General features: G+C 44.4%; 1 protein-coding gene across 1 annotated transcript in view; it reads right to left on the minus strand.

Annotated features, from left to right (window-relative positions):
* The window catches only part of Igf2bp3 (insulin like growth factor 2 mRNA binding protein 3), a 143,684-nt gene that overhangs the window by 28,181 nt on the left and 93,667 nt on the right, over nucleotides 1-21,836 (minus strand). The window contains exons 6-8 of the mRNA XM_052720269.1: nucleotides 7,249-7,530; nucleotides 1,797-1,931; nucleotides 295-417 (exon numbers count right to left, since the gene is read on the minus strand). Of these exons, the coding sequence (XP_052576229.1) occupies nucleotides 295-417; nucleotides 1,797-1,931; nucleotides 7,249-7,530 (540 nt within the window). The remainder of the gene's footprint in view (nucleotides 1-294; nucleotides 418-1,796; nucleotides 1,932-7,248; nucleotides 7,531-21,836) is intronic.

Raw genomic sequence — 21,836 nt, forward strand, 5'->3', positions numbered from 1 at the left:
ACGGCAGAGGAGAATGAATTAGGTTATAGATTCCGACTTGGGAAATAAATGTCAAACAATACCATGAAGACTTTGGCTAGAAAATACGAATGTCATGTCAAGTGTTAAGCTCTCCTTTCTACCTCTTCGAGAACACACCACACTTCAAGATGGTAAGAAACAGGGCAGGCTGAGGAACAGGCTCTCGGTCTGACAGGAGAGCCCAAACAGCTGTAGGCAGGGAGCGGTGTACAAAACACACAGCTTAAAAACAGATCTGAAAGGCCTCTAGCTCATAAACAAGATGGCACTTACGGAGATATTGTGATTTTAGTGTCTGTGTCTTGCTCGATTTTTTTAAGGTTTCTTCCTTCTTTACCAATAAGACGGCCTACAAAGTTGTTGTGAGCTAATATCTTCAGGGGGATCTCCTCTGTGCTGTAAGTAGAAAAATGGTCATCAAGTCAGGGAGAGTAAACTACTCTTGGATACAAGACAATGTTCTTTCATTAAACATTTACTCCCTACCTACTGAATGAGAAATGTTATGCTGCCTCCAGTTTAGAGTGAGCTGGCAATTAACCCACATTCCAGAAACTCATGCAGGTCGGTGGGTAAATAACAGCAGATATTTACACAGGACTCCATCTTTTAGTCACATCAGGGAATATCTACACTCAGTGATGGATTCTCTCAGTCAAAGCAGAACACAATGTGCCCATCAAAACAGTGCAACCTAAGATAACCCTGAAAACACACACCTGGAGAAAAATTAGCTCTAAAAACTCAACAGAGGTCACGCTTAGGGAGACTACGAGCAGAAATGGAGCTTCACGCTGTATTCTGTGCCTTACTTCCCCTTTTTGTGTTTAGGTTGTGTTTGAGTCTATATATACATAGGTAGGTACTCGCCCAAGTGCACACATGTTGGCCAGAAGTCGATGTGTCGAGTACCTGCCTCTGTTACATGCCATCTGTCTCCTGAGACAGGGTCGCTCGCCGAGCCTGGAGCTTGATGATTTGCTAGACTGGCTGGCCAGGGAACCCCCAGGATCTGCTGCTGTCTTTATGTCCTCAAAGGCAGAGACACACAAATACACCCGCACGCCAGCTCTGATCTGAGTCTAGGCACCCAAGTGCAGGTCCTCATGCTTACACAGCAGACTGGACCACTGAGCTCCTCCTTTCCCAGTACCCCTTTCAGAACTTCTAAGTTACATGTCATGCTTTTCAAACGTCACAGGGCCTACATGATAGCGGGCTTTCCCTTTCTTTTCTTATACTAAAAAATTACTACGACATATAAGACACCTATCGATGAAACATACAGACATATTTACAAAGTAAACAGAGGCGATGTGGTCTCGGGGCACCTCCTTGGGCCCTGCTCTGGGCTGTGTCAGTGCATCAAAGTGGCACAGAAGTCAACTTAACTTTCCAATGGCAGAGACGCTCGGAGCTCGGAGTTCCAACCCGCACCACCCAAATCAATCTCCAGCTGCCCTTAGCACAGAACTAGGGACTTTCACACTCCATGCCCTGTTGTGCATAGAGGGGCTGGGTATAAAGAGCATGCCCAAGGGCGGCCAGTGAAGGCCTGGGTAAATCCCAAATGTCTTGGCCCTCGGTTGGCTGTGTCCTCCCATTACTGCTGCCTGTTCCACATCCAAGTAGGAACGAACGTGGAGTGTTTCGGTATGTGAAAGACCTAGTGTTTCACGGCACGTCAACAGCGGCAAACACTAATCCCCAAGAACGTGTCCGAGAAGCTACGACAAAGCCCAGAGCCCTCTCGGCATGCTAGCCTCGTTACTCACAGTTTGGTGTCCTGCGCTTCCTTATGCATGATCTCCAGAATAGACTTACAAGCTGCAGAGGCACCCTCAGGGGTAGAGAGGATGGTAATGGGCTTCTCGGCAGCCCCTGTATTCTCCTTACGATGGACGTCGATTCTGATGGCAGGCACAGAGGAAAAGACAGAATAGTCAGTGCATACTCACCACCAGGAGTCTTCAATCGCCAACTGCAAGAGCTACACACACACACACACACACACACACACACACACACACACACACACACACACCAATTAATACATAAGGTTTTTTGTTCTGGACCTGTAAATATTTTAAGATGCATAAAATTAAATATTGGTGAAGTGAAGGGTAATGAGGCTGATCCACATTTTTGGTGCCAAACTGGCAGGACTAACTGAAGGTAAGATGCTGATTGATTAAAAAAATGATTGCTGTGGATGACGTTTGTGAGTATGGGCACATACATGCCACAATGATGTATGAGATCAGAGGAAGCTGTCTCCTTCCTTCCACTTCGTTAAGGCAAGGTCCCTCTTGTTTCTGCCACGCTTTGTCCCCCAGGCTGGCTGGACTGCAGCTGTCCGGAGTCTCCTGTCTCCACCTCCTGTCTCCCAGGAGGAGGGCTAAGGTTTACAGATGGGTACCATTTGCATCCAAACTTTGACGCCTTCTTTCAGAACCAAACTCAGGTGGTCAGGCTCACACTTGGACCTGCTGAACTACCTCACAGGCGCATCACCATTTCTGACCTAACAATTCAATAGGTGGGCTGAGATGGAACTCCCCGCGCCCCCAACACTCATACATTTTAGGTCAAGTTCATTCTTTCTGTGGACCCAGAAGCAGCTGTGGCCCATGAGATGACAGCAGCACCTTTCACTCTGGTATGACAATCAAAAACATTTCCAGAAACTGCCAAATGTTAACTCAGAGAATCATCTGTGGTCAGAACCCACCGGTGTGGTCCAAGTCATTGTAGCACTGTTCCTACTAAGAAACAACTCTGCAATTATTACTACGTTGTTAGAATGGGATGGTTAAGCAACAGCCTGTGTGTACCTGTGATGCTACAGATGGAGCCCAGGACGCTGGGTGCAAGGAGCAGGCACCATTAAACTACATCTGCATCTGTTTTTTACCAGATGTGGTAACACAGTAAGTGTCCTTGACCTTCAGTGAAAATATGCAATACATACCATGTGTCATTTTTCAAAATTACAAGTTACTAGATGCAAATAAGAAGTCCTATAAAAAAAGATAACAACAACCCCAAACTTAACAACTCTGGGGTGACAAGACTCTAATTCATTCTTTTGAAAATTTGTGCATTTGTACATTTTTAATTAACCATGAATTAAGTTTGCTGTTGTAAAAACATTAACTACCTGAGCACGTGTTTGAGGGCAATCTAAACAACCGCTGGGTGGGTGGTCCTCTGAGTTTCTTCATCTCTTAAGGACTCACTGCCATGAGAGCAGCCCTTCAACAAGCCAATAAAATGAAGGCTTGCCTTTCATTTTATGAGCATTATGCCCCAGAATAAAACCTGTAACTTAAGGTAATGTAGAAATGAAGCAAATAAGAACTATGAATATATAACGCATGAATGTGTATCCAGATAACAGACCCAATGCCAGGGACCGTCTTCCAAACCCACTGTAAAACCCAGGCACTGTCAGCCATGTGGTCTTCCACTAACACGGCCACAACCCCTCCTTCGGTGTATTCCCACCCTTTTACTGGGCTAAGGGCTATAAAACTCTGATCCTGAGAAGGGAATGTTGCTCTGGTGATCAGCACCCTCCCCTGGGACTATTCCAGAAACAGGGGTTCTGGTAATGATTAGTTACAACGGCAAGAATTAATTAACTGCACTGGCAGAGCTCTCCAGCAGAATCATCAGATATGACAAAAACATTCCCTCTGCTTTGCCCCCATCTGCCTACCTTAAGTAAACGGTTCGGCTTAAGCCACAGCTCCTTTATCTGACAGATCTCATTAGCAGCTCGGAAAGAACTAAGCTGCTACTGCAAAGAGTGACCTGGTACTAAGTTCCCAAAGGTAACGGATGGAAGGAGGCGAGACCTCTACGCTTTCAGATGAAAGGTAGGTGAACTGACCAAGCCCCAGCTTCTTACACTCTATGGGTTACAACCTCATATGGGTCCTGTTACTCAATGTGATAGCTGTGAAATTTTCTGCAATAGAAAAGGTTGTGCTGATATATTGTGTACCCTAATAAAACTTCCCTGAAGATCAGAGAACAGAACAAGCCACTAGATTATCATAGAGGCCAGACAGTGGTGGCACACACCTTTAATCCTAGCACTGGGGAGGCAGAGATCTGTCTGGGTCTCTGTGAGTTCAAGGCCACCCTGGAATACATGAGATTGACTCAGTCTAGGAGAGAAAACAGAGCCAGACAGTGGTGGCACACACCTTTAATCCCAGCACTTGAGATCTCATGCCTTTGCTTGGGAAGCACACACGCCTTTAATCCCAGGAAGTAATATGGCAGTGAGAAGAAAGGTATGTATATAAGGTGTGAGGAGACAAGAACTGAAGGCTCTTTTTGGCTGAGGCTTTTGGGTGAGAACTCAGGCTTTCTGGATCAGCTGAGGAGTTGGAAAGGTGAGGTTGGCTGTGGCTTGCTCTGCTTCTCTGATCTTTCAGCTTTTACCCCAATATCTGGCTCAGAGTTTTCTATTAATAAGACTGTCTAAGATTCGAAAAACAAAAGTTTACTGAACATTGTTAGGTTTCAAACTTGGGAAAAATGGCTGGAGTGTCTATTTAACATATCAAAACGGACGCTAGTTGCCAGGTCCCTCCTTGTTACAGGGTATGGCTGGCATACCCCACCCCTACCCTGAACTCTCCAGCTCAGGAGGCTGGGCTGTTCTTCCCTATAGAATCCAACCTTTTTTTTTTTTCATTCAAACACATGGTGGCCAAAATTTATTTCCAAATCTCAAGTGGACTGGATGAGTTGATGTGTTTCTGGAAGCACTTGGACATGGATCATGTCATTTCACTGCAGCCTCAGTTCTGAACAAACAACATGTGCGCTCTGCACGGCACCACATATGTGCTTACACCAAGGAACGCTGCCTTCAACACCTCCCAGTCAGGATCATGTGAAGAACCAGCGCTAACTGTACACCCAAAGCGTTCCGTTCTCAGCCGAACATCGTGGTTTAACTGAGAAAAAGAGACTTAACGTTTTCCAACCACCACTCCTCGACACGCAGCAAAGTGGCCCATCTCTGAACTGTACTGGGTAGGAATATTTGGTTTTAGGAATTGGTGTGTGAGTCGCTGACTTGAGTTTCATTAAAAAAAAAAAAAAATCATTAATTTTGGCTTGGGATTCAGATGGAGTTTCCAACAACTTATAGACGGGCCTAAATATACTTGTGCCATTTTGTACTGCATATTTATGTGAAGCAGTGTGCTCAATCCTGAGTGCAGAGTCAAAGCATCGATCTGCTCTGAAAAACTTGAAGATGCTCTATGTCCTCCAGTGTCAACTACTTGGCCAAGATTTGATTCTTTAAAGTCAACAAAGAAGGAATCTATCTCATTACTATGCAAATCAGTTTTCCTCTTTAATCAACTGTAAAATTACCAAAAAATTATTTTAAAATATATATTTTTTAGGATTTATTATGCTTGACTTGAACCTTACAGACCATTTTCTTAAAGATATGTAAATTGTCTAAGGTAAAAAGGAGTCACAAGTAAAATTTTAGAAGCCCTGATCTAGATAATGGTTCAAATGTTCTCCTCACTCACTGTTTATGAGTTGGGAATCATTAGTGTTGCACACAGGCACCCACTAGTTAGTGTTTCTGTCTTCAAAGCAGGTGTGAGCAGGACAGGATGCCCTGGGTGAACTCAGAACCATCACTAGATACAACTCTTTCAGATTCTCCACGAAATGAGCCTCCCAGTTCACTGCCTGTGATGAATATGGATGCCTCTGAGGCCCATGGAACACACCCAGGCACAAGGACACACAGCCCCATGGGTCTGTTTCCAGAAAAAGACCATGCTCTCTAATCACATGAAATCCTTATTCTTACTAAATGTAAGAAGTGAAATCATCCAGTCACTTCTGTCGCTGGATCAGGCTGCAGAATGACGCTGTTTGGAAACAACCTCTTCTCTCAACAACTTCCTTCCTAGGGAATTCTTCAATTCGTGGGGGAGCATGGCTGAACAGGGCCAGCAATGTTCCTGTCCGATGGGGTGCAGAGTTTGGAGTGGAGGGAGAGTTTAGAAACAGGCTTCTTTGAATCAAAATATCCACACACTGCACAGGGGCAGGGTTACAGGGTAAAACAAGTAACCTGTAATGCAACAGAGCTTGCAATCCGAGACGGAATCTTAGATCTAGGCGATGAGTTTTAAACATAATTCATACGTAATCATCTCCCTGGCAATACACAGGCTTCTTGTGCATCAGTTCCTGCCTGACTCCAGCAAAGTGAGCTCTGATATTCAATCAGGATTTTCCAATCCCTTAAAGCCTGCCAAATAACATTACCAAACATCCTCAAGAAAAAGCCATTCTAACTTCGGGCTTCATTACAGGACAAAGTTAAACCAGAGGGTGAATTTTTTTTTTTAATTTTACTTATTATTAATTATTATATATGTGAGTGAAGTGTGAGTATGGATGTGTACATGCCTGAGAGCACATGTAAAGAAGTCAGAAGAAGGGCTGGAAAGATGGCTCATGCTCATACACACACACACACACACACACACACACACACACACACACACACACACACACACACAAGTGTAATTTAATTTTTGTTTTGAAAAGTCAGAGGACAACTTTCAGGAGCCCATCCTGGATGCAGGGATGGAATGCAGGTGGTAGTCTGCATGGTGAGTGCTTCCCAGCTGAGCTATCCTGCCAGCTCTTTTTGGTCTTCTTTGTTTCACACAGCCCCAGCTACCTTCAAACTCACCATATAGCTAAGAATGTCCAGGCACTCCTGACACTCTTGCCCCGGAGACAAGTGTGTACCACACCCGCCCCCACAGCGGATGAACTGTTCTTCACTGAAATGAACCCAGGATAAAATGCCATCTCTACAATGATGCCAAGATAAAACAGGTCGGGCACTGTGGGCTGGCGAGGGGAATGGGAAAGAATGACGCGCACACTGCCCTGAAGTCTGCCAGGGCCTTTCCCATCACAGTGGCATCATGTACCATTTGTTTTCCAGTCACGTGGGAAAATGAGGTTTCCTTTGAGGGTTTACACAACCAATCATGCGTGATCGGATCACAAGGCTTCCCTCCCCATCACAGTCCCCGGTACTGAAAAAGAGAGCCCCCAACTCTGTTCAGAAGGACACCAAGTTCCTGCACATCGCACCCCGATACTAAGCACAAAGGGGAAGAACAGGACGGCCACCCCTTCCCACATACTCACTTAGACTGGGTCTGCTTGGTGATGTTCCGAATGGTGGCACCTTCTTTTCCTATAATGGCTCCAACAAACTGGGTAGGAACCAGCAGGCGCAGAGGCAGATCACAGGGTTTCTGCTTGGACACTGACCCTGGAGACGCCTGCCTGGACGAGCCCCGCTGCCCTGGCCCCCGGCGCCCTCGGAGCTGAAGGGGGGGATTTTGCTGGGCAGTCGTTTCATCGGGGATGTAGGCAACCTTCAAGGTGAAGTTCTCCAACTGGAATCCATTCAGCTTGTCTAAGGCTCTGGAAATTCACAAGAGACAGAATGGGAAGGGAAGCAGGGACATGATAACCTTGCACACAGCGGCCACCCAGCTCCTCCACTCAGAGGCATCAGCCCCAAAGCTGGTGAAGAAAGCCACCATGCGGGACCAATCCTACCATCACCACACTCTTCTTTGAAGTCTACACCTAGGGAAGGCCAATGGGTTCCAAAGGCACATAATTTCCATCGACCAGTGAGAAACAGAAACAAAAGTCAACTTAAATTCTTGACTCAGTTCAATCAACAGTTAGTAATAGCTTAGAAATATAGCAGGGGAGGAGCGCACAGCTCGGCAGGAACTCAGCTGAGCAAACACCCTAACAACTGCAGGACACTGGCCATACACGGAGTAAGAGTCGTGAGGAGCCATACCCAGAAGACAGCAGCAGCTCCCTCACCTTGGGTGGGGTTTTGATCTGATCTCAGGAAGGGAAGGAACAGGCGGGAGAGAAGGAAGGAGGGAAGAAAGCTACTTTTCTATTCATCATCCCTCCACTGTACTTTGTATCTCCTTGGTGAGAGCCTGAGCTTTTCCCCTCATTTCCAACTTTACTGTAACATTTTTATGGCACGGCACACAATTCTGGCACACATCCAGAGAGTTTTGAAACGAAGTGTATTATCAGTGGGGGTTCTCAGAGCACATGTGGGGGTTCCAAAGACTAAGTACAGATTGTCAGGCCGTACTGTAAGAAGGCAAGGACCTTCACCTACTGAGTCATCCCACTGTCCCGCCAGACCAAGAATTAGGACACACTAGTGTCCCAGAAGCCCTGTCCGGGCCCTGCTCCAGTGACTCCTCACCTTCTCATCCCATGCATACAGACTGATTTTGCCTTTTAAGAAAGTCTATATAAGGACATGCGCGCGCGCACACTAAGTACCTCTCAGGTCAGCTCTCTCATTTCTGTGTAACATAAGCTCCATCCCATCATAGTCCACCTTGCGTACTTCAGATGGGGAAGCTGAGCGACGTACTGGTGCAGTATATAGAGCCAAGATTTCAAGTGTTCTTATCTCATACCTTCCTATCTCCTCAGGGCACAGCAAAATGGGGGGGGGCTCCCACTTTTCCTAGGCAACTCAGGCTCTGTGTGAGCAGACTCTGAGCTTAGCTCATGCAGGAGAAGATAAAAGCATAGAGTACTCCCTCTCCCATGGCTCCATGTGGTCATTTCTGGATCTTAGTTCCTTTCCTTATTTGAACACCTACTCTCCGAGTCTTAGATGGAAGGAGGAGGAAAGGAGTCTTAGCACCACACGGGTCTCTGAGAAGACGGGGTGGAAGGCACAGGGCAGCAGCCATGGGGACTCATGGTGCCTCGGACACAGAATTCTGCTTTCTCCTCATTCCTATCTTGTCCTACATCCCCCAGCACACGAGCGAACCCTTGCCCAAGATCTGCAGCTCCCAAAGATAGCAGGAACAAGGTGCTGCCACCTTTTCCGTGGCTGCCAGGGGCAGCATTTCTGAAAATGGATCAGCCCTGCGTATCTCACAAACATGAGGTCAGCAGCTCCTCCTAAAGCTGTAGTTGTGACGTGCGACACTCTGGGCCTGACTTTTCTCCAGAAACGTTGTGTCCTGGGACATTTCCACATGATTTTATGTCAGAGGCGGCTGACTTATTACCAATGCCCTGGTGACAGAACCCTCACACACTGGTCTTTGCTCCCTCTTCTCCACCTTCCTCTTAAGCAAATGTAGATTAAGGGCTATAAAATATATTGCCCATTTCTGAAGGGAGAAAATGGAGAGGTTTTATTAATACAGAGATGCACATTTTCTATACAAAATTGAAGTTTCAACAATTTTAAAGATTTAAAGTAATTTTAAGCCATTTTGAATGTCAGAAATCATTAAAGGTTTTTCCAAAAATCTCACCTAGCTGAAGAGATTACAACTCCTTATATAGACATAAAAAGAGGCCATTCACTGTCTGCCCTTCATTATAAAATTGGGAAGTGAGAAGACTCTTACCATGGAATGAAGGCAGGAATGTTACAAAAGAGACAGACAGACACACAGACATCCTTCTTTATGGGGACAGAGGAAAGTATATGTTGCCAGATGCTTCTGTGTATTCTGGAACAATCTACACAAAGATACACGTGTCCCAAGAAACAACTCTCCACTTGGCAGAAACTGCCTGGTCCATTCTACTGCACTGCTTTAAATGGGGCTCCTCTGAAGGAAGAGATTCTCCCAGGGGGAAGCGAGAAAGCAGAAAGTTGTGGTTCCCAGTGCAGTCGGGGACCCACGTTCCAGATCAGGTCACTCCCAGCACCCCTTCATGTGCATCCAGCTGTGGGTGTGACTGACACAGCTGAGCCCCCCTCAGATCACAGCACTCCAAACAAGGCTAGAGCAATAGCTCAAGCTCCTTAGTTTGTGGATTTTAAATCCACCGCTGAAACCTTCACGCACCCGGTCTGATATTCCGAGCTGTCCTGTGTGGTGGTGGTCTGCTAAGCACAGGAAACAAGTGTTGTGTTTTCAGTTTTCCTCCTGTAGGACCTGAGAGAGGAGCTGTCATAACCATGCATCATTGCTTAGATCCCGCTGTTAAGCAGCGCTCCAGCGGCTCTATTGCGACTTTAAATCATTTAGAAGATGTGGAAGGGGCCAGCGAGATGGTTCAGTGGGTAAAGGTGTTTCTGACTTACTGGCACAAGACTGAAGACTGGGTTTGATCCCAGTGGAAGACAGAATAGATCCTGCAAGTGTTTCTCTGACTTCTACATAGGCTCGGGCTCACCTGCGCCCACACCCATCCGCCGCCGCCCCCATGGATAAAGCCTATATTTATGTGTACAGACAATAATAAATAAACTTTAAAATAATAAAAGTGTGTTTGAGAATTTTTCTGGTTGATAATAATTAACTGTATTAAGTTTATAGGGCAACAAAAAGGCCTTGCTAGGCTAGGAGGTTCGATCTGAGGACCAATGGGAGGGAGAAGAATAAAGAAATGATAGCCAGGAGTTAAATTTACCCCCACATAGCGATCTTAATGATAAAGAAAAGTGGATGGCTTGTAACTAGCATTCTCATCCAGCTTGACTAATAAGTAATCATGCTGCTACCTAGAGAGACCATTTTTGGTTTGGTATTTGCTGGCCCACATACAAACTAAAGATTAGACTGATGGGTTCTTTCATTGTCTTTCTAGCAACTGAACCGTGTCTTGTGCCTGCTAAGTACATGTCCTTCTACAAAGAGATGCCACTGTCCCATAGTCTCCTTTTCTCACCCCCCAGTATCACTGCTATCTGAGGTACATACTATCTGAGTACAGACTGAGGTTTAACTACCACTGAAAGGTCAGGTACCTTGTACCAGGATAGTTTCAATGCTTCCAACAAAACTCATGGTATTTGGAGATGGAACCCTTAGGGGGTGAATATGGATAAATAATAGAACTGTGGCTTCATTAGAAGAGGCAAGACCTGAGCAAGGATGGTCAGCTTTGCCACATGAGGTTCTGCATAGCCTTGGTACTCTACAGTCCCCACTAGCAAGAAAAACCTCATCAGATATAGCTACTGAATCTTGGCTTTCCCAGCCTTATACCCGTGGATCAAATAAGCCTTTATTAATGCCTGCTGGGGCATTCAGTCGCAGCTGCAGGAAACAGAGAGGCATATCAGGAATTAGAGGTTGATATTAATTGAGCACAGACCACTAAGATCTTAGAAACACCACTGCATGGATGCATCCTAACTGTGGGCAAAGCACAATCACTTACTACAAAGGGCTCTGAGACCAAAGTGCTCCTAAAAGAAAAACAAAAACCTATACCCAGGGCTCAGAAGCCAGCCAGTCAGTAAAGGGCTTGCCATGGAAGCATGAGGACCAGTGTTTGATTGCCAGCACCCACAAAGATGTCCAGGAATGGTAGTGCACATTTGCAGTGTCAGCCCAGGGAAAGCAGAGACAGGTGGATCCCAGAGCTCAGTGAGTTCCAGGTCCCAGCAAGAGACTGTGTCTCCAAAAAACATCCAGTGAGATGGCTCAGCCAGTTAAGGTTCCTGCTGCCCAGGCTGATGATCCAAGACCCGGGCCCAGGGCCCAGGGCCCAGAGGGTGGAGAGATGGAACTGACTCTCAGAAGGTTTCCTCTGACCTCCACACATACACCACAGCATGTGCATGCATGTACACATGCAAATAATAAACGTAACTTAAAAAGAAAAAACCCACAGAGCATTGCAGTAAAACTAATTTTGAAATATGTGATCCATAGGACGAAGACCACAAAGGTGGAAAATGTAACTGTTCGTTTCTGAATGACATGCAATCTGTCTGGTTGCTTAGCCTTCTTTTATTTCTTCTCTTGATGTTTTCGATTTGCCTTTATTGAGACAGGGTCTTGCTGCGTAGCTCAGGCTAGCCTGGAACCAGCAAGCCTCCTGCATCAGCCTTCTGTCTTCTTTTCCCATACTTAATCTACCTAAACAGTTTTTAAAGTCTAAAAGGGATTTTCTTCCTCATAGCTCTCAGCCCAGTTACTTCGAACACTTGTAACGGTAATTTCATGAGCTACACAGCAATCTTCAAGGATGAACTCAAAGCTCTGATGATTCTGGGGTTTTATTTTAGTTTGAGATAGGTGTTAATATTCTGATCTGCCCCTTGAAATCCCACCCCTTGGTGCCACCCTGCGTCCTGATGTAAAAGCCTCATTCTAAGGAAACTCCTCCCCTTCCTCTCTTCTTCCGCTTTTCCTCCCATGAGGTGTGCGCCCTCGACCTCTCTCTCTAACTCTCTCTCTCTCTCTCTCTCTCTCTCTCTCTCTCTCTCTCTCTCTCTCTCTCCCCATCTTTCCCTTCATCTCTCTATTATAATAGACTCTCCCCGTGGATGCAGCGTCTGGGTTGTGTATTACTGGCCGCCGCCGCCATGCCCATATGGTGTGCATCTGCCCAGCATGTTTCCCTGCACACGTGGGATACTTTCTCGGGTTCCCCCCACCCCGTCTCCCCCCCACACACTGTGCAATAATTCTAGACAACAGAGTGTTGTGTAGACTAGCTTCCCACTTGCTTTGTAGCAAGGATGACCTACCGGGATTACATGTTTGTACACTGCTGGGAGCCGCAGAAGTATGAAGTAGGATTCAGCCGATTATGACAAAAGCTAATACCTGGAAGAAGCCAAGGGCCTTCAAGAGTTAAAGTCAAGGCTCAAGGAGTCTTGGTGATATTGGCTCTTGAATATTAAGCCGTTTCTCCTGCAATGAATTTCTTAGGTGCTATTGTAGCCTCTCCATTTCTAGAGCAATGTATTGATTATTCTGTGGGCATAGTTTTTCCATACATAATTAAGGTACTTGGATAACAGTCACACAAGCAAGGCTTCCTTCTTCCAGGCTTTTTGTTTCTCATTTTTTAGCATTAGAATCAGGTATCTTCTTTAGCTAGCATCCAAAGCCAGGGCCAGCTCCAGACAAAAACATTTCACCTGATATACCTCTTAACCATTCAAGGGCAAATGACAGAATAAGCATTCCAGACCACCTGCTAGTCTCCTGAATTAAGGTAAATATCCATATGGAGACACCACCTAGGCCAGGCAGACATTAGGTATATAACTTTGTTTCTTGTGCAAATTAAGCTCAGACCCTCCTTTCTTATATAGTCTTAGTGGTATCTTTAGACTTCCCTTTTGACATTCAACTTAGAACAAAAGGGCTTTTTTCATACCAGGTACATCAGGTTGTGACACAGGCTGCCCAGCTCTCCCCTCCCCCACCACCAGATAACGACAGCCAAGTTTTACAGTGACAGTTACAGCTCCTCAAGAAATATAGGCAGTTTTATTTTACTCATGATCTATACTAACATTGTAGACTCCTAACATTTTACCTAACCACTTCTAGGAATGTAGTTTGAGCACATGAATTCCCCTTTTCTGATATATTAACCGATTTTAGCTCTTAGTTGACCCTTCCTCCTTTAACCTGTAAAGGAAAGCCTGACAGTCACTGCCTGAGGAAAACTCTTATCTGCTTTTATGACCCTGTAAGAATTCAAGCCTTGTGACCTTGCTTTGTATGCTGTAACTGAGAACCTCAGAGACTTGAGAGGACTAGAGGAACAAGCCAGGATGAGGAAAGGAGATGGAAGGAACTTAGAACTATGAGAGGATAGGAGAGGAAGGGACAAACAGGAGCCAAGGATGAGGACAGAATTGAAGCTGTGTAGATAGATTTTGTTGTTGTTTTTTCGAGACAGGGTTTCTCTGTGTACTTTTGGTACCTATCCTGGATCTCGCTCTGAAGACCAGGCTGGCCTTGAACTCACAGAAATCAGCCTGCCTCTGCCTCCTGAGTGCTGGAAATAAAGGCGTGCACCACCACTGCCTGCCATAGATAAGATTTTTGACTCAGAAGAATAAAATGAATGGACTAAAGAGCTTCATGTATATAGATTCATTTTGTATCATTAAGATTAGATTCCTTAGCTGGTTGTTAGATTCTTCTACAGACCCTGGGAAAAGGCTATTGGCTGGACCCCAATAGTCTTTTTTTTTTTTTTTTTTTTTTTTTTTTTTGGTTTTTCGAGACAGGGTTTCTCTGTGTAGCTTTGCGCCTCTCTTGGAACTCACTTGGTAGCCCAGGCTGGCCTCGAACTCACAGAGATCCGCCTGGCTCTGCCTCCCGAGTGCTGGGATTAAAGGCGTGCGCCACCACCGCCCGGCTCCAATAGTCTTTGATAGTACACCACACCAATTTATACAGTGCTGGGACACAAACCCCAAGCACTCTACCAACTGGTCTGTGTTTTCTGATTAAAAAACAAAAACAAAAACAAACAAACAAACAAACAGAAATAAGAATCTAAGCAAAATTGTGTGTGAGGTCCAAATTGCTACACATCTAGTAGGTTCTTTTTCACACACACGCCCTCAGAGAGCAGTGTCAGCCAGAGACTTCAGTGTCTCCAGTATGGAGTGGCTCCTTACTTCCAAATTTTTATTACTTATGGAGTAATACAAGACGTGAGCTTAAAATAAAAATGTATTTCTGAAATATGTGCTACGGACTGACTTTTCTTAGCCACAAGGTGGCAGGAATTTCCAGGGGGAGATTTTGTTTTAGACACAGCTGGATCAGAGGAATCCTCTCAAACACAACACAGGTCTAGCACTGATGACGAGAAGCACCGCACACTGAGAGCAGCAGGCATTTCCGGCAGCAATGACCGTGAGGAAGAATACACAATGGCTGCTCCCCTGAGCTCTCACCACCTCCCAGCTGTTATAGGAAATTTTTTGGAAGGAACAGTTTAGTTATAGCGGCCTCGTGAGCTGGGGCGACAGTGGTTCCCACTTAGAGATGAAGATGGACTGGGTACAGGGTTTCTCTGTGTAACCACCCTGGCTGTCCTGGAGCTCACTCTGTAGACCAGGCTGGCCTGGAACTCACAGAGATCCGTCTGCCTCTGCCTCCCGAGTGCTGGGAGTAAAGGCGTGCGCCACCACATTTGGCATTCAGATGGTAGAATGTTTAAAGGGGGGAAAAGGCAAAGAAATAAGGCCACCAGGACAGGCATCCAGCAATCTCTAAAAACCCTCGGGTTCAGAGCCAGGCGAATCTTTGTGAGTTTGAGTCCAGCCGGGTCTACAAAGTGAGATCCAGGAAAGGCTCCAAAGCCACACAGAGAAACCCTGTCTCGGAAAAAAAAAAAAAACAACAAAACAAACCCCCAAAACTCGTGTTTATCTTATATTTTCCACCCAGCAGGAACCTGGCTCTACTGGCTACTCCTACACATCACTGTAAACATGGGACGTTCCCCTCCCTGACCTCCTGGTTTACTGAGGGTTTACTTGTTGCTCACACGCTTCTATCCTCACAGTTGTAAAAGGCTGGACATCCATGGCCTAAAACATCCATGGTGTTTTCTCGATCTTCCTACATGACATAGTTGAAGAACACAATTTGTAAAACATTGACTTTACAATCCTACAACATAATGCCCAAGGTCTCATATAAAATACTGTAATTTTTTTTTTAAATAAAGGATACAAACAAGGACAACTAAGAAGTTTAAACACATTAAAAGTGTTCAGTCTCCCTTAAAGGGAAATTACCACAACCACTTTCCCCTGCTAGACTGGTGAGCGTTCACAAAGCCCTATCCTCAGAGAATATGAGAAGCAGACAGACAGATGATTCCAAACTCTGTGAAAAACAGTAATTCTGGGCCTGGCAGGATGCTCAGCAGGTAAAGGTGTTTTCTGCACAAGTCTAATGACCTAAGTAAATGCTCAGAACACATATATCAGTCAAGAGAGAGAACTAACTCTACACAGTCATTCTTTGACCCCTACATGCTCATCGAGGCACATACCCCTAATGAATTTTTAAATGTATGTTTATCCTGTGGATACACTCATATGTACATATAAAAATAAATCTACAAAACTGATTTTCTAACGGTTTATAATTGAAAAAAACCTTGACGTTGATTTAAGTACCCAATTTGGAATTAGCCAATGAAGTCATTACACATCCCTATAATCCATTCTATACATTTAGAGAAATATCTTTATAGAGGCGTAATTAAATATATAAAACAGTTGTTATGGTGAAAGAAGAGAGAAAACCACATGTATCTGTCTTCCTTGTGGCTGCCTCACAGAGGCCAAGTTCACTGGCACCAAGGCTGGAAGGTCAGCACTACACAATCTTTACACCTTCAACATCCTAGGCCTGAGATTATCATCAAATTTAAAGGAGTCTCACTTGTGTCAAACAAACCCCCATCTTCCTCCCTGGCTTCTCTTTCCTTTCCTAGTAGAGTCAAGACTGTTGCCTTCTGGGAGCAACCTAGCTGAACTCCTACTTTAAAAGACATCTTTGGGGAATGTGCTAACTTTCTGAAAGCTTTTAAGATTTATTATTTCAGGTGACTGCATGCTCGAAGTCACCAGAGTTATCAAAAGGTGGGAGCTGCCCCATGTGGTGCTAGGAATTCAACTCCAGTCCTTGGTGCACTGCTGAGCCGTCTCACCAGCCTGGAAAGTTATTTTAAAACATGGTACTGTAGTACAAAAGGATATTTCCACCCCAGTCTATTCTCCTTGTATACCACTGCCCTTACCTTTTCTACTCCTCTTGCTAGCCCCCTATGGCCCCACAGTTAAACTCTCACATCACTTATGCATACACAATCCTGTATTTAAAATCTAGGAACCATAAATGAAAGGTAACATTCATCTTTCTCTGACTGGCTTAATTCACTTTTCCTGTAAATCATGTCACTTCATTATTTTATGGCTATAAAAAAATTCACTCTACATACACCACTCCTTCCTTGTGCATTCCTCTGCTGCTAGATAGCTTGGCATGTTCCATATTCTAGATATGTAAATAACACTGGAATAAACACCATGTGCAAGTGATGTGTTCACCTCGAGTCCTTTGGGTAGCTAATCCAAGGGTAGCAGAGCTACACCAGACCTCCATATTGATCACCGTAGCGACTGAACTGGTTTCCATTTCCACCAGCTATACGTAAGACTTGCCTTTTGCCCACATCACCACCAACATCTGTTGTTTGGTTTTTGTTTTGTTTTTTAATGAGTGTTATTCTGACTGGGGGAGATGGAATTCCAATGTAGTAGTTTTATCTTACATTACTAGTAAGGTTGAAATTTTTTCCATGTTTGTTATCTTTTGAGAAGGTCCACTCATTTTATTGGGTCATTTATTGACTGGTTTGTCTGGTTTCTTGTTCAGTCTTCTATTTCATTGGATATTCTAGATGTTAATCCTCTGTCAAAAGTATGGCCAGAGAAGACTTTGTACCCTTTGGTAGGCTGCCTCTTTACTTGATTAATTATTGCCTTTGCTGTTCTGAAGCTTTTATGTCTTATGAGTTTTCCATTTGTCAACTGCTAACACCGTTTCCCTATTTAGAAAGTCCTGCCTATGCCCACCAAGTACTGTGATATCTCCAGCATTATTCTGTGCTCAGGATTCTTTTTGTTATCCAGGGTCTTTTGTGGTTCCATATCTTATGACATGGACTGCATTAAATTTGTAGATTTCTTTTGGTAGCATAACCACGTTCACAATATTAATTCACCAAGTTCATGAATGTGTGAAGTTTTTCCGTCTTCTAGTGTCTTCAATTTCTTTGAATGTTTTAAATTTTTCATTGTAGAAGATTTTGTTTGTTTTTTGCTTCCTTGGTTAGATTTATTCAAAGGTATTTTATTTATTTACTTATTTATTTATTGGCTTGTGGATGGGATTATTTCCCCGATTTCTTTGTAAGTCGGTCATTGGTATATAGGAAGGCTAGTGATTTTTTTTATGTTAATTTATATCCTGATACTTTGCTCACAGTGGGTATCGGCTTTAAGAGTTTTCTGGGGGAGTCTTTAGAGTTCAGAATAATACCATTTGCCAAGTAAGGATAGTTGAACTTCCTCTATGATTTATGACTTTTTATTTCTCTCTTGTTTGAGGCTCTGGTAAAAACGTCAAACACTGTATTAACTAAGAGTGGAGAAACCAGAGGCTCTTGTTCATGGGTTAGTGTAAATGTTTTGAGGTTTTCTCCATGTAGTTTGAGAATGGCTACAGGTTTGTCATAATAGCCTTTATTAGCCTGAGATATATTCCTTCTGGTTCTAGTGTCTTTAGGGCTTTTCTCATGAGGAGATGTTGGTGATTTGTTAAAAGCCTTTTCTGAGTCAGGTGATGGTGGCACACGCCTTTAAACCCAGCACTTGGGAGGCAGAGACAGCCTGGCCTGTAAGTTTGAGGCCAGCCTGGTCTATTAAATGAGTTCCAGGACAGCCAGAGTGTCAGGAGCTGAGCAGCCTAATCTCGGATTAGTGTATGAATGCCTGTCCAATGGATCTCTGCAAGGCAAAGCCCTTAGAGACGGTTTCTCACTTGGCAAGGACAGTGGACCACAAGGCAGCATTGGACTTTGCTGAATTCATGCAGCCAGAAAGCTCTTTTCTCTTTCATTATATTGTTGATTCCATTAGTGGTTTTTAGGTTCACTTGTCAATCACACATGCAACAGCTGTAATTTTCCCTGGAAATTCTGTTCTCGAATATTTTCCCCTTAGAATCAGCAGGTGGCTAATGCTTCTCAAATTTCTTATCTGGAATTACTAACTACAATTCCTAATCCTGGGAACTTTTCTGACTCAATAGACGCAGTTAGGTACATATGAGAAAACAACACTTGGAACATTAACCATGTCTCACAGTTCTGGAAAGGCATGCCTACACAGAATAGGGGAACAAGGCTCAGGAATACACATAGTGCCCACTGTTGAGAGTAAGTTCTCTGGACACCAAGTATACAGAGCCAATGGTAGGATCTGGTATGTTCCAAGTGAAAAAAATACAATACAAACTGTGGGGTAGAGAGATCCATCTTTACCATCCACAGGAGCTTCTTCTATTGGTGGAAGACTGGTATGGTGGGCTGGAAAAAGGGTGTCTTATCAAAGTCTGGCTTTTACAGAGAGACTGAGACATGGGACTCTCTTGTATAAACAGCAACTGTATAAAAACATTATCATACGGACATGAAAGAATTGTCTGGATTTAAATATGGTTGTCCTTAAAGAAATGTACCCATGTCTGTTACTTCTGAACGTTGTAACCGCAGGTAGCTGCCAGCTGACCTAAGTGCTGCGAGAGCAGGATGTGTCTGGCTGGCTGTTTAGTTCAGTCTGCAAAAATGCTGAACTGTGTCTAGAATAATGTTATGTAGGGGGTGGAAAAGTGTATTTGGGGAAACAAAGGGGAACAAGGAGGGTTTTATAATGATTATGATGTATTTCTTTTTTTAGTGTCTTTTTTAAATTTTAAGAAATTTTTAAATTCATTCTACATACTAACCACAGATCCATATTCATCCCTCCTCTCGCTCCTTCTCAGCCCTCCCATCCCAACCCACCCCCCATCCCCTCCTCCAAAAAGGCATGGGCTCTCATGGGGAGTCAGCAAAGCCTGGTACATTCAGTTGAGTCAGGACCAAGCCCCTCACCCTGCATCAAGGCCTAGCAAAGGCATCCCACCATCCCACTGTAGGCAATGGGCTCCAGAAAGCCAGCTCATGCCCCAGGGATAGATCCTGATCCCACTGCCAGGGGCCCCTCAAACAGACCCAGTTACACAACTGTTTCCCGTAAGCAGAGGACCCAGTTTGGTCCATGTAGACTTCACAGCTGTTGGTCTAAAGTACATGAGTTCCTACAAGCTTGGTTCAGTTGTCTCTGCAGATTCCCCCATTGTGATCTTGACCCCCCTTGCTCATATAATCCCTCTTCCTTCTCTTTGACTGGACTCCCAGAGTTCAGGTGGTGCTTGGCTGGCTGTGAATCTGTGCATCTGCTTCCATCAGTTGCTGGATGAAGGCTCTATGATGACAGGGTATTCACCAATCTGATTACCGAGGTAGGCCAGCTCAGGCACCCTCTCCACTATTGCCAGTAGTCTAATCTGGGGTCGTCCTTGTGGATTCCTGAGAATTTCCCTAACAACTGGTTTGTCCCTATCCCCATAATGTCTCCCTCTATCAAGATATAATGTATTTCTTAAAAGTCAAAAATGGAAGCCAATAAAAAAAAAAAAACTATTCACGTAAGCCTTGTTAAACAAAACAAAACAAAAAAGTCTTAAAGTATAAATAAAAACAGCTCGAGCTACTGGGGGCCACTTGAGTTCAATCCACCTGGTGGTCAGAATCTTCCCTGAGCAGACACCCCTTTCCCATCTCAGGACCTGAACCTAAGCTGAGGCTGGATCCCAGGGGGGAAAAAAGCCTTTTCTGCATGTATGGAAATTGTGTAATGATTTGTCTTTTAGGCTATTTGTGTATAGAATTATTGACCTGAACATGTTGAAGCATTGACGCATCTGGAATGAAGCCAAATTGATCATGGCGAAACATCTTTCTGATGCGTCATTAATTCATTTTGAGAAATTCTACACCTGCATTCAGCAGGAGGAATTGCCTATAACTTTCTCTTCTTGTCTCTTTATCTAGTTTTGGTATACAGTTAGTACCAGCTTGGTAAAGAGTTGGGCGGTTTTCCTGTATTTTCTAATTTATGGACTGGTTTGAAGAGCACTGGTGTTCCTCAGACAGCTGGTAGAATTTAGCAGTGGATCCATCTGGGCCTGAACGTTTTTTTAGCTGGGGGACTTTCTTATTAGTGTTTCAATCTCACTGCTTATCTACTTAAAATTTTTATGCTGTTTTAGTTTAATTTTGTTAGGTCAATAATCATCTAGACATTATCCATTTCTTTCAGATTTTCCAATTCAGTGGAATACATGGTTTTGTTTTGGTTTGGTTTGGTTTTAAGGCAAATTCTAATGATTTTCTGCATTTCAATGGTATCTGTTGTGATGCCACCTTTTCAGTGAAGTCTTGATTTGGGTTTTCTCTCTCTTCCTTAGTTTGGCTAAGGATCTGTCAACTTTGTTTATCTTTACAAAGAACCAGCTCTGTTTCGATACTTTGTATTACTTCTTCCGTTCCATTTCATTAATTTCTGCTCTAATCTTAATTATATCTTTCCCTCTGATGGGAGTGGTAAGAAAAGTAAACAGAAAGGAAAACTTGGGAAGAGGGCAGTTTTGACTAAAGTTATAATGAAAAGAACAACATAAAGAAAGATAATCAGTCCGACAACCTGGAAAAGTCCCAACTCCCAGGACGCTCAGACACGGAGCCCCTGGAAACCACGCGGCACACCTTCTTTGGAAAGGGCTGTCAAAAGGAAAATGAAAAAGAATAGAGAAAAAGGAGAAGGAAAATGGAAGAGAAAGAGCAAAGACAGTAACAGAGCAGGGCAGAGCCGGCCTGCTAAACCAACAGGAGTATTAACAAAGGAGGGAGAGCGTGATGGGGCGTGAGTCTGAGTACAGTCTTCTTTGCTGGTTCCGGTGTCTCTGGGCTCCTCCCCTAGCTCTCAGATGCCTTCCACACTTCTGGGCAGATCTTTGCAAGCTCAGGTCATGGATGCTGCTACAGCGTAGATGGTCCTCCATTCGTCAAATCACAGCTCTAGGCAAGTCCTTCAGGGAGGGGGTGGGCTGTAAACGTGGTTCTTGCTCCTGGCAGACCCTTGTCAAGTCAGGTCACAGGTCCTGTCATCCTGGGTAAGGCTGGGGGACAAATGCTAACCCTAAACCTGGGCAGTCACCTCCAAGCTCCCAGGCACCCACCTGGATGGCTGTGCTGCAGGTACAGGTCTCTTACCAGCTGACTGGAAATGATGGCCCTGCCCCCTC

This window comes from Peromyscus californicus, unplaced genomic scaffold, assembly GCF_007827085.1.
Source record: "Peromyscus californicus insignis strain IS unplaced genomic scaffold, ASM782708v3 Scaffold_6__1_contigs__length_162567912, whole genome shotgun sequence".
In the NCBI taxonomy this organism is placed as follows: domain Eukaryota; kingdom Metazoa; phylum Chordata; class Mammalia; order Rodentia; family Cricetidae; genus Peromyscus; species Peromyscus californicus.